We start from the raw sequence: 12,049 nt of genomic DNA on the forward strand, positions 1-12,049 counted from the left end.
TCAGGCATCCTACTAATAGCATATTTAACAAAACTTCTAAAATCAGTTTATTTTGAAAAGTATTTTTTCTCAAAATACAAGTATATTTTTCTTAAAAGTATTCCCTCCATTCACTTTTACTTGTCCGGTATTCTATTTTCACTTTTATTTGTCACTTTCGCATATCAACAAAAAATAATTTTTTTTTTTCTGTTATAACCATAGTATTAATTAACCATTTCAAAATATTTTTTCAAATTCATTAAAAATATGCATCAATTAATATGAGTATCATCGTAAATTATGCACTTAATTTATTATTTCTTAAAAAACCTGCAAAATCCATAGTGGACAAGTAAAAGTAAATGGAGAGAGTACTTTTCAAAAAAGGACTTTTGCGACGAAGCTAGTTTTTTTATTTTCCAAAAACTGTTTGTGCTTCTACTTTAATGTACCTTTTAACCTTCTAAAAGCTTGGCCAAATACCTTTATCTTTAGCGAAAAATCACTTTTAGCAAAAAACACACACATTATTTTTGGCCCCAAAAAAGCTCCAAGCACACTATTAGTAACATATTACTAGTTTCTATAATTTCTACAAGTCATGCAAGCTTTTTTTTGCAGTATAACATTAGAATTGCATCTAATGGCTTCTTAAATAACTTCTTTAAAAAGTGAGAACTAACTTCAGCTAAGATCCATAATTAACTATTTGCAAAGCCGTTTATTATACGCAAATTCCAAACCTAAAATGGTAGATCATTTCACTCATAGGTGTGTCTTTTCATTTTGCAGCATTTTATAGAAGATTTCAAAATTATATTACACTTCCCATGTTAGTAATTTTTAAGTAAATCAAATATTTCTAACATGACATGTACTATGAGTACTTGAGTAGTAAAGTCCCCGAGGTATGAAAGGGGCGGAGCGAGTTCGGCAGAACCCAATAGCTTTAGTTCAAATCATATATTTATCTTGAGAAATTTATTGAATAGATATGAATTCTTACTTTAGAACCCAAGTTCCAATAGCACAAAGAAGGTTAGAATTCTGAATCCACCAACTTCAAATCCCGGCTCTGCATCTGGATCCAAGACTTTTCCCTTTTCTGCCTTTTTACAACTAACTTTTAATATCATTTTAACACCAAAACCAGACAATATCGAAATACCCTAAAAACATAATCTTTCTCCCCCGACATTTTTGTTTCCCCGTACTATCACACGTTACATCACGTAAATCATAATTATCTCTACCTAAGTAGTGGAGCGGAGGAGTAGTAATTATAATTGATAAATTAAACCCCTATGACCCACCCAAAACACACACATTTCACTAACGACAGCTGCTGGAGAAAGAATCTCCATTGTTACACTATACTACTATAGTCTATAGCACTTGCTAAAAGAATCTCCATTGATTGTTTTAATAAAATCAATCAAGTAAAAATAGTATTGCTACTAACGATCTATCTGATCCTTGAAGAGCAAACAACGAATTCTTAAGAAACATTCTCTAGATTCTTGGGGTGTCTTTTTCTTTGTTTTATTGAGTGGATAGAAGATGATGGAATGAGGAGTGAAGAGAAGAGAAAGTGAGTGGCGATGGCAAGAGCAGTAGAATGGAGAGGAAAATGGTGTTTATATAAGCGAACTATGATTGTTATTTGCTCAATCAACATATTTGTTGCTCTCTATGTGCTTCACTCTCTCTACACTTCTGTATATATGTACCCTTACAATCATACTCAAACAGGTAAGGCTTGCTATTTATACTCAAACAGGGATGACCCTTTACTTGATTCTGAATTTTCTGTTTACCCCTTTGTTTCTTTATTCAAAAGTTGAATGCTTGTTTGATAAAGAGCGCTTTTGGCCACAGCTTTTAGCTGTGCACCATATTATTTTGGGATGAATAAGTTGTCTTGATTCTGAATTCTATGTTTACCCATTTGGGATTTTGCTGGAAAGTTGATTGCTTGTTTGATAAATGAGTGGTTTTGCCACAGCGTTTAAGTATATTTAGCTATATCCCATAAAACCAGATTATTTTTTATTGTCCCCTTTTCTCGATTCTGAATCTTTTGTTTGTACTCATTTTGGTATTTTGTTGCTTTCTTAGAAAGTTGAATGCTTGTTTGATAAATAAGGGTTCTTTTGCCACAGCTTTTAGCTATACCTCAGATTATTTTATGACCCAACCCTTTATTTGACTGTGGATTTTAAAAGAAAAAGCATACAGGAACAGTTTGATTCTTTAAACAAGCAGGTTTTGGCTTCTTTTTTAGCACCCTAATTTTCTTGTTGGCTTGATTTTGTTATTTTCTTGGAAAGTCGAATGTTTGTTTGATAGAATCCATGGCTTTTGAGTTTTGCCACAGCTTTTACCTTTAGGCATTCCCTGATTAATTGTTTCTTGATTCTGAATATTCTGTTGACCTGTTTGGTTTTTGTTGATTACTTGGAATATTCGTTGCTGGTTTGATAAATGGATGTTTTTTGTGAATACAGCTTTTAGGTATACCTCAGATCAGATTAGGAAAATGGAAGAGTCAATTCAATTACGGAAACAACTAGAACCTATAGAACTTATTAACGTGGTAAGACCTTATTTGAGATTTTGGTATCTTGTTTCTGAATGTTGCTATATTCACGTGGATTTTGCTTGATGAGGAATGCTTTTTACATGATGAAGGTAAATCGCTTAAAGATCGAACTTTTGAAGGATGAAAAGGTGCAACAAATACCTCAGCATATTAAATGGAAGATAGCAGATGAGATACTAGTAATTTTAAAAGCCGTGAATGCCAATGCCGATGCAACGATGCTACAAGGTGAGTGTGCCTTCTATTTCTGTATATTAATAAAATTGTGCTATCCTTGTTTTTCTACCTGCATTCAGAGGCGGATCCAGAATTTAATGTTTATGGGTTACTGAAATGACCTCGAGTAAATTTTCAATAGTAACTGGTTCACATTTAAATATTTATAGATACTTAATGAATTTTTGGAACACATTTACACTGTTTGAACAAAAGCTACTAGGTTCACGTGAACCTGTAAGTCGCAAGCTGGATCCGCCCTTGCCTGCATTCTTAAAGTTTCTATCAGGGAAGACTTCTTGACTTTTTATACTGAAGCCTGTATTAGTTGTAGACTTTTATGTCATCTTATCTCTTACTAATGTCTATTTGGTCCTAGTGTCTAAGGTTTTCTTTTACCGAATTCGGCGAACGGAAACCTTTCTTTAAATGCAGTTCACAAAAGTGTAGCTGAAACAGGTGTCTTGGTCTTCTGAAAAGGAAGCTGTCAGATGGAAAGAATTGTTACACTGGTTTTGAGTGTTACACTAGCATGCGGAACATTGGATTTGCTTTGCCATGCGCTTTTTCTGTTTAAACATAAGCTGAAAACTAAATACTACTAATATTCTTTAGCATAAACATATAATTAGTATGTCCTAGTATGGAGAGTTGTCGGAGCTTCCGAATCATGATATTTAGGTCTGTTTGCCTTCATTGTTGTTGCATGCGCTGACCAGATGCTCAAGACTTGTTCTTTTTCTCTACTAAATGACAAGTCTATGTTATTCTGTCTAGACTCTTCCGAAGTTATCAACAATTCATGTTCCAATGTTTCCTGTTGTGTCTTCACCCCTTGTTTTTGTCTCCAGATCTTGTTTTATCCTTTCCAAAGTTATCAACGGCCCACCTCCACTACAATAAGACTTCATATCGAAGGATTTTGATAGAAGTCCCTTCTATACACCATCTTATCTTCTTCTCTCATAGTTACATAGCTTGTGCAGGGTCTTTTCACCTTGTCACTCTCCTTGTCTTGTGGGCTTTCTATGCTATTTATTCTTCATCCCTATGAAACAATCTCTGCAAGTGTGGCTTCCTTTGTATTTGGAATGGAGAGTATGCAAGGGAAGTCGTCTTTATGAACAGTATCATCACACCAAATATTAAGCCAGAATGGACTGCATTCCCGTTCGTGATAATGATTCTAATGAATCTTGAAACATCCTTTCTCTCCTTCACGATCCCTTTCCATAAGCTTGTTCTTTAAGAATAATAACTCATCTCTTTTAGGAACCATTTTTTATTAATCACCTCCATCCACAGAGCCTTCTCCTAATTTGCGAACCTCTATAATCGTTTTCTCGGGAGAGCTCAGTCAAACATAGTTATTTATCTTCGGGTACCCAACGTGTGTTCCTAACAGGGGATTTGACTCTCCCCCAACACTCCAAATGAAAATCTCCATCTCCATTCATTCCTCGGTATTTTTCTTTTTTAGATTAAACATAACATTTCTTGGCTACTGAAGGTGGGATGGGAAACAGAGACATGAAGTTTCTAGGAATGTTCGATTGGATTGCCTTTATCAAGGAAACTCTTCCTCCCTTTGCCATCCATCCCACCTATCTTCTCCCAAACTTCTAGTACCTGCTTCCTTCATCCTTCCTATCATCTCCCAAACTTTTGCGTTATTGGTTGCTAAAGCTCCCTCTCCACTTTATTGCCTAGGGGAAGATCCAGGTATTGTACACCTTCTCCACTGCTATCGACTCGGATAGCTTACTTAAATGCCACTTAATTTAGAAGAATTCATGTGTATGTGAAGTCCGAAGTAGCCACCGAAACATATTTGGAGAAGGGCATCGACTGCAATATACTTTTTTATTATTAGTTCCTTATGATATTTTTATTGTATGCATTCATTTACTGTGTTTCATTTACAATTCCTGGTTATCATGTTTGACGGTGTTTTTGTCGAACAGATGCGGTGGAAAGTTGGCGAAGAGAAAAATTGAATGAAGTTGCAGAAATCATTCATGAGAAAACATCAAATTCAACTATTTCCCCAGAGGAGGCTAGTATGTCCTTTTTATGACTGCTATTCCACAGTTTGTATTTTCAACTTTCTTTTGATGATGAAGGAGTTCTCATTTCTAGTTCACTGGAATTTTCAGAAAAGAAGGTAATATCTATTGTGACCTTGCTTGCAGGTTTACTTGCACGAGCTTTGGAGGATGACTGGGCTGAGCTGTCTGAAGAAATTGGTCTCTGGATACCTGTTCAGATCACTAATAAAGAACATGATGACAAACCTGAGGGTGAAGAGGAACTTGGTAATGAGATAGTTGTTCAGTCCAAATTTTATGTGTTTCTTTTTTTTTGTTTGTTTTGGTCTAGACCTTTCATCAGCTTTCTCGTTATCTCCCGTTTTTTGAGCAAGAAAAGTATTCTTCCGTTTCCCATCCCTCTCCGCCTCTCCTTTGCAAGCGTCTTTGTTGTTATTGTTATATCATTTGCTTTTCCCCCTCTTTTTTTCCTCTTTTTTCTTGTTTTGCATGATGATGATATGATTTGAATTAAAGAAAGAAGGGAGGATTCATATTGCCGGTCTTAACTTTGTTTGGGACTGAGGCTTAGTTGTTATTTGTTGTACAAAAGAAAAGAAAAAGATAAAACATCTCTTTGATTGAAGGCATGGATGCTTAAAATTTGATCAATCAAGCGTGCTCATATTATGTCCTCTCTATCACAAATTTGCTATGTTAAATTAACAAAAGAAGGAGACCCTCTCTACTTATCGATACTTATGCAGTAACTTATAAACTTATATTCTCCAGATGATGAAGTCATAGCTGGCAAGCAGCTTCCTCCCGAGTGTCATGCTGAACTCCATACTGATTACGGTGGTGCTGCTGTAAGATGGGGCCTTACACACCATAAAAAATCTGCATATGAGTGTTGCATGGCTTGTTTGAATCAAGCTAAGCATGCCAGACCTAATCAAAAGAAATGTAACATTTGGGTTTACTGCCCCTCAGAGACGGGATGCCACTCTCCGGATATTTATCAACACAAGCATCAGGAGTGTTGGCTAAAATATGTAAGTTCTGCGCGCTTTCCCTTCACAAACTTTACTACCTCCCGTTCTTATCTTTGCAAATTTTGATATTTAGCAGACTAAGCTGTTGTCAATCGTCTCTTCCTCTTTTCATTTGCAAATGCAGGCAGAGACACCTACGTTGAATTTTAAGGACCGCTATCCTGAATCATACAGAAATGCTCACCCAAATGCACCAGTAATTGTTCCATGGATGTCTGGTGTTGTCAGTGTATAAATTTGTCACTAACAAAATAGACGATACGCCTTGAAATCTTGTTGCTTCCACTATATGAAGATGTTGTAACATTGTGGCAAGAAATCAGTTTTCTCGAGTTGCAGTTTCTTATGGTAGAGCTGCTTCTCTTCTTCTTGTTATTGTTTTGTAGGAAGATAGATTTGACCAAAATCCGAGGTCGATCGGAAACAGCCTCTATCTCTATAAAGGTAAGGGTAAGGTCTGCTTACCCTCCCTGGACCCATTTATTGGGATTACACTGGGTTTGTTGTTGTTGTTATAGATTTTACCAAAATAAAACTTTGTTTTTGTATCACACAGTGATTATAATTTTGGAGAACGAGAGCTAAATGATTGTGTTAGTGGTGAAACGTAGTTTTATTATTCTAAACTAACTTATGGTATTTTAACTAAGCTTCAAAAGGTGCCAGCTATGAAAAAAATTCTTTAGGTGGATATCCTGAAAATGGACAGTGTTTGGTAAATAGTAAAATATTATACCAAAAAATATTTCTGTTGATGACATCATTTTCGTCTTTTCAGCTGATTCAATGTCAAATTGATTAATCTCTTATACCATATTCACATAAGGTTATAAGATCTGAAAGGATTTTTTAGTGGTCATAGTTTGGTGTAGTGTCTTCTTTCACCCTTGACTTCAGGTTGAAGTGAAAAATAATGGCTACAAATTTAGAAGCATTACTATGAAATAGAAACAATAACTAAGATATATAGAATAAGAAACTGAGATGTCAGTTGATTTGGCCTAGTGGGTTGAGAGAAGCAGTCCAAGTTGCCATCAGTTATTATCTTGAAAATACCTTGGTCGGCTCTTTTAATGTTGTCTTCACTTTAAAGATTAAAGACCCAAAAAAGTTCATAGAAGATGGAAGGCCATTTTCATGCAAGAATTTCAAAAGGGAAAAAACAGTAGAGAAAAATTACAAGTATTTAGTTCTCTTTGGGGAACCTTTTCACCTACAACACTCAAAGAATTTTACTCTCCAAACATGGTCTTCTCTCCCAAGCAAGAATCACCAAATCCCTCCGAGAGATGCAAATTCTTCTCTTCAACTCTCAAGGATGCATTTGCCAATTGCCACATTTTTAAGGAAAGACATTCTAGTACTCAAATCTCAGACGAAGACGATGCAATCGATGATTATGATGATGAAGAGGAAGTAATAATTTATAGTCAAGTTTTTCTTTCAAGTTCAATGCATTAATCTTATGATATGTTTATGTTTTCTGAAAGATATTTTGTGAATTTTATCAACAGGTGTTTGTATCCATAGTAATAAGTAAATACATGGAGTCCAAATGCAGAAGACAGACAACTATCTCAAGTGACAAGTTCAACTGGAGTTTCTCGCCAACAGCAGGAGATTTATTCACATCCACAAAGCTAATGCAACAAAAGGAGGACAAGGAACATCAAGAAAAGGAAGATAACGAGGATTTCCTCTCTGCTGGTACTCGTTTTTCGCGCTGCTCAAGTGCTATAAGCTATGAGGCATTTGCCACAGCTAAGACAACCCTTTCTCGTTCTTCAAGCTTGAACAGGATTGAGTTTCAAGATTTTCCAAGGCGCTCTGCTATTCAGGAATTCTCACATTGTGAAGGATGGCCGTTTGGTCTATGCCGTAAACTGTTGTTACTTCCTCCTTTGCCAAAATCTCCATCTGATTCTTGGTCATGGCGAAAGAGTGCAAGAACGATCAAGATATACTAGTTGTTGGCATTCAAAACCAATCTTCTCTTAATTTCAAAGGAATTTTACATTTTCCCAAAAGGGATGCTGAACTTCATTTTTCATGTATTCACTATGTTCTTAATAATAGCTACAAACTCTTTCGAGAATTCAACACCTTTCTTATGCTTTGCATGCTTCAAACTTTGGCTAAGTAGTCCATTTAATGTCACTTATTTTACCTCACTTATTTTACCAGTTTGGCATTAAGGCCAAATCACAGATGTTCAAAGATGGAAGTTCTTCATCATAGGGATAAAAGTGAACTGCTGGTACAAAGTGCTCTGTGCCACGTACAGTAAATAAGCAAACCAACTTAAAACAAGAAGTTGATTCATCAACCAACCAGAAAATATGTGTTGAAGCACACACCTTGAAGAAACAAAGATTAGAACTTTCTGAATATTCAAGAAAGTATTTCCTTGCACAAATTTCTTGGATTATTATCATTTGCCTATTATAGCAGTCACATGATCAAACTTGCGAACCAAGTGCAACATAACAGATCATATTAAAGCAACCTGTATTATCTAAAAAAACAGCCATTCAAGTGATTGAAGAAAAAAACACGGTGGTATGTCTGCCATAGTTGAAGGTCTATGCTCTATGCTCAACATAAGAACCAGCAAGTCCAGAAGTCCCAAGTACTGTAACCTGGAGTTAGCAAGGCAGAAAGAGCAGTGAGAACAAATAATGGTTATATGCTTCATCCTTCAGGAGATCTCAGACTATAATTTTGAAAATGCAACAAAAATCTTCAAGAAACACTTTCAAAAATGAATTGTAATATCACCTGAAGCATTAAAGGAATCTATTCCAGAGAAATTAAACCCCATTATCAAAATAGGAAGCTGGGGAGATGTTTCTTGTATGCTAGTTAATGGATGATAGCATTGTAGATAGGGGTGGGGAAATGGTTAAAAGAAATCAGTTAACCACCCATATTATCCACTAAAAAATGGTTTGGATAATGAACTTTTTAAAAACGAGTCAAATATGGATAAGAACCATATTATCCATTTAGAAAATAGATAACCAATGGGTCTAACTTTTACATTTGTAAAGCCTCAAATTGGGGGTTCCTCAAGTTAGGGAGACTAAGAATTCTCCCAAAAATGATCATATGCAAAAAGTCATGGATAATATGGGCCCGTTTTTTATCCGTATTAAATATGGGTCGGGTCGGATAATTTATCCGTTTTTTTCATTACTCGTTTTCGACCCGAACCATATCCGCCCCGCCCGCTTGACACTCCTATGTGTAGATATGAATATTTTTTAAGGCATAACGGATGGCCTCATGAAAAGCTGGTCATTTTACAAGAGGTTGCTTGAAATTTTGTTGGAAAAAGAAACCACAGAAATAGCAGTCAATACTCGAGTGCAACTTTAGAAGGGTAATTCAGAGTGCAGTTGGTATCCACAGCTTTCTTATCTCCTAAGCGAAACATAGCTTGTGTTGCAAATGTCGCTTGTGTAAGAAGTTGTAACCTACAGAAAAGCTGAAATACATGCAACCAACTTGCTTCAATTAAATGTACCTTTCCCCATTCAGAATCAAGGCCACTGCATCGCATCTTTAAGTGTATCATCCTGGTCCCTAGTTCCATCTCAACTTTCTTCCTCAAATATCCCTCCTCTGGCCCAAAGGCACTCATGTATGCGTTGTAGCGTTGAAATACTGTTTGCAATGCGTCAGAGACTTCTTTTGACAGAGGCTTCACATCCTGCCAGCAATATGAGTATTTAAACAACAAGAACTTGAGAAACTACATATCAAATCGTTGGTTTCTTAAAACTCATCTTACCTCACCACTTAAACCGATAGCATCATCAATTTCCATTTTCAGAGATGTGAGAATCCCCGTGAACTCCTCAACTGCCTCCGCAGCGCGGAAAACACTCGCCAAAGCTTCCTGGCCAGTCTTGTCATCAGTACTTTTGGACACTGCATTCTTGGCATCATAGACGACAGCATCTGGGAGCTCATGCCAGCTTGCAGCCATTAAGTCTTTAAAAGCACGTTTGACCTCCGGATCTTTTATGTCAGGCATGTGAGACAAATCCTCACTGAAAGAACGCATGCTTCCCATTGCCATTGTGAAAGGATTCCTCCATTCTAGAGTTTCACAATATCCACGTAATGTCAATCACTGATGCAAGATCATGAAATTGATACAAAGTATAGGAAACTACAAGCACTTCGCGTGTAAGGCAATTAACAAGCTTCTCCAAAGAAGTAATCACATAAGGTCCTCTTTCCCCACAAACAATCCTAAATATGTCGTAGTAACCATGAGTTATAAGTAAAAGGATCTAGAATCCAACTCCAACATTGAACCAGGTGCCTGCACTCTTACACTTATAAGACTCAAACTTATCATAGGGAGACTGAGCAATCGTAACTTGGAACCCATATTCAAGTGTGCCAGCAAAAGTTTTTGTTGTTGCATTATGCTTAGAATTCTATTAAGCTTTAGGAATCTAATGGCGCTCAGGGGCTTTTTACACCTACTTCTAAAATAACATTAACATAAATCAGCATCCACAATGGAAAGGAATAACCTACTGATTCCACAATTGGATATGATAAAGCAGAATTAGAAATACTGGGTATGTTGTTGCAGGGGTAAGGTCTGCGTACACTCGGTGTGGGATAATACTGGGTATGTTGTTGTTGTTGTTGTAAAGCAGAATTAAAAAAAAAAATAATGAGAAGTGAACGATGTGTAAACTAACAAGTGGTGTAAAGCTAAACCTTTTATCAATTAGGGAAGGAGAATTAAACATCAAAAAGATCAAACTGAAGTGGAGCATCAAAAACCCTATTTTCATTTGTCTCAATCAATCAATCCCAAACTAGTTGGACTCGATTGCATCAATCGTCTATCCATTCTGCTCTATTCGGGACCATTTCATTCCAAAATACTCAATAATTAGTCTCTGAAACAGGTTCTAATCACACTTATAAGATAAAATTTATGTGTCTCATAAACAAAAAAACTATTAGTCTATTAATCAGTAAATTAAAATTTGGATCTTTTTTATTTATATGCGAATTAACGGAAATACCCACGTTACTAACACTAAATACCCTACCAATTGAAATATCAGATTGAAAGCAGTCTCACAAATTTTCACATACTTCAAAATAAAACAATGGATACACATTAACCAAAATTGAGCTGAACAGAAAATTCCGATAAAACAAACTGCTACGAATATAAGCAGATGATGCTTTGTACCTGTAACGGGGTTTCTAGGAGAAGCTGAGAAAGATTGGGATGAGAAATGGAGGTGGCGGAGGGACTGGTGGTTGACGGCGGAGGTTGTGGCGGCGGCCGCGCCGAAGACAGTAGATCTGCGGCATATCGATCGATACAAAGATCGCATCAGCACCATTTTCTCCATTTCTGCTCAACTTTCAGGTTTTTTTCTTTACTCAGAGGGTCGTAGGTATTCAGCAAAAAAGAGAAATTGTTCCTTTAGTATTATGTGTTTTTATAATAATAGATAATACTCCTAATACAAGACAATTTTTGAAATTAGTCCATGAAAAATTGAGCTACAAAAATTGGTTCTAATTACACATTACTATTGTGTAGTTTCTTTTGTATTAGTTTTATGTGGATTCAAATTTATTGAAGAATATTAATTAAAAGTTAAAACAGCTGAAAATAGCCTAATTTATTCGTAGATCTGATAACTCGAAATATAAGAAACTCAATAAATCAAGTTTTTAATATATCAGTCAACCACTAGCTTGTTTGGTCGTGATTTGCTTTTTTTTTTTCTTCCTTTCAAAGTTAATATGTTTGACCAAATTTTTAGAAGAAAAAAAAGTATAGAAGCAGAAATTTTTTGAGAAACGGGAAAAATATAATTTCTCTCCAAAAGTACTTTTTAGAAAGCACTTTAATTTTTTTTTTATATTTATATATATATTAAAGAAATAAAATTACCATATATAATTTGCATTGTGGTTAAGCCAAATGGCAAGCTAACAAATGCAAATAGTATATGATAACTTTATTCTATATTTGACTATATTAGTCATATATATATATATAAACTGAATTTGAATTAAAGAATAATTTTGAATTTATAGATAAAGTTTTTAAATTTGAATTAAAATAAAATAGAAATTTATCTTTTTTTGGTCAAGTTGTCATACTTAATTCG

General features: G+C 35.4%; 3 protein-coding genes across 3 annotated transcripts; 2 read left to right on the forward strand and 1 right to left on the reverse strand.

Annotated features, from left to right (window-relative positions):
* Positions 1-1,264: 1,264 nt before the first annotated feature.
* LOC104232062 (uncharacterized) lies at positions 1,265-6,468 on the forward strand. The gene is made up of 7 exons (XM_009785159.2): positions 1,265-1,734; positions 2,490-2,578; positions 2,674-2,812; positions 4,765-4,860; positions 4,993-5,115; positions 5,620-5,882; positions 6,007-6,468. The coding sequence occupies exons 1-7, from the start codon at positions 1,584-1,586 to the stop codon at positions 6,115-6,117; spliced, it is 972 nt and encodes a 323-aa protein (XP_009783461.1). The 5' UTR covers positions 1,265-1,583; the 3' UTR covers positions 6,118-6,468.
* Positions 6,469-6,932: 464 nt separating this feature from the next.
* LOC104232061 (uncharacterized) lies at positions 6,933-7,977 on the forward strand. The gene is made up of 2 exons (XM_009785156.2): positions 6,933-7,298; positions 7,397-7,977. Exons 1-2 carry the CDS (start codon positions 7,020-7,022, stop codon positions 7,847-7,849), a joined length of 732 nt encoding a protein of 243 aa, XP_009783458.1. The 5' UTR covers positions 6,933-7,019; the 3' UTR covers positions 7,850-7,977.
* A 263-nt stretch (positions 7,978-8,240) lies between these two features.
* On the reverse strand, positions 8,241-11,485 carry LOC104232063 (succinate dehydrogenase subunit 5, mitochondrial-like). Its single transcript, XM_009785160.2, has 4 exons — positions 11,113-11,485; positions 9,676-9,986; positions 9,409-9,594; positions 8,241-8,521 (listed from the first exon to the last, which is right to left on the reverse strand). Exons 1-4 carry the CDS (start codon positions 11,276-11,278, stop codon positions 8,465-8,467), a joined length of 720 nt encoding a protein of 239 aa, XP_009783462.1. The 5' UTR covers positions 11,279-11,485; the 3' UTR covers positions 8,241-8,464.
* Between the last annotated feature and the right edge of the window lie 564 nt (positions 11,486-12,049).

The sequence above is a fragment of the Nicotiana sylvestris genome, chromosome 4 (genome assembly GCF_000393655.2).
Source record: "Nicotiana sylvestris chromosome 4, ASM39365v2, whole genome shotgun sequence".
NCBI lineage: Eukaryota > Viridiplantae > Streptophyta > Magnoliopsida > Solanales > Solanaceae > Nicotiana > Nicotiana sylvestris.

Bases quoted from the DNA above. Each gene is read 5' to 3' on its own strand.
- LOC104232063 (XM_009785160.2), bottom strand. From the start codon at position 11,278: ATGGAGAAAATGGTGCTGATGCGATCTTTGTATCGATCGATATGCCGC. The intron at 9,987-11,112 runs GTACAAAGCATC...GTGAAACTCTAG, and splicing joins TCCTAGAAACCCCGTTACAG to AATGGAGGAATCCTTTCACA. The intron at 9,595-9,675 runs GTAAGATGAGTT...TATTGCTGGCAG, and splicing joins CTATCGGTTTAAGTGGTGAG to GATGTGAAGCCTCTGTCAAA.
- LOC104232062 (XM_009785159.2), top strand. From the start codon at position 1,584: ATGGCAAGAGCAGTAGAATGGAGAGGAAAATGGTGTTTATATAAGCGA. The intron at 1,735-2,489 runs GTAAGGCTTGCT...TTGTGAATACAG, and splicing joins TTACAATCATACTCAAACAG to CTTTTAGGTATACCTCAGAT. The intron at 5,883-6,006 runs GTAAGTTCTGCG...TTGCAAATGCAG, and splicing joins AGGAGTGTTGGCTAAAATAT to GCAGAGACACCTACGTTGAA.
- LOC104232061 (XM_009785156.2), top strand. From the start codon at position 7,020: ATGCAAGAATTTCAAAAGGGAAAAAACAGTAGAGAAAAATTACAAGTA. The intron at 7,299-7,396 runs GTAATAATTTAT...TTTTATCAACAG, and splicing joins ATTATGATGATGAAGAGGAA to GTGTTTGTATCCATAGTAAT.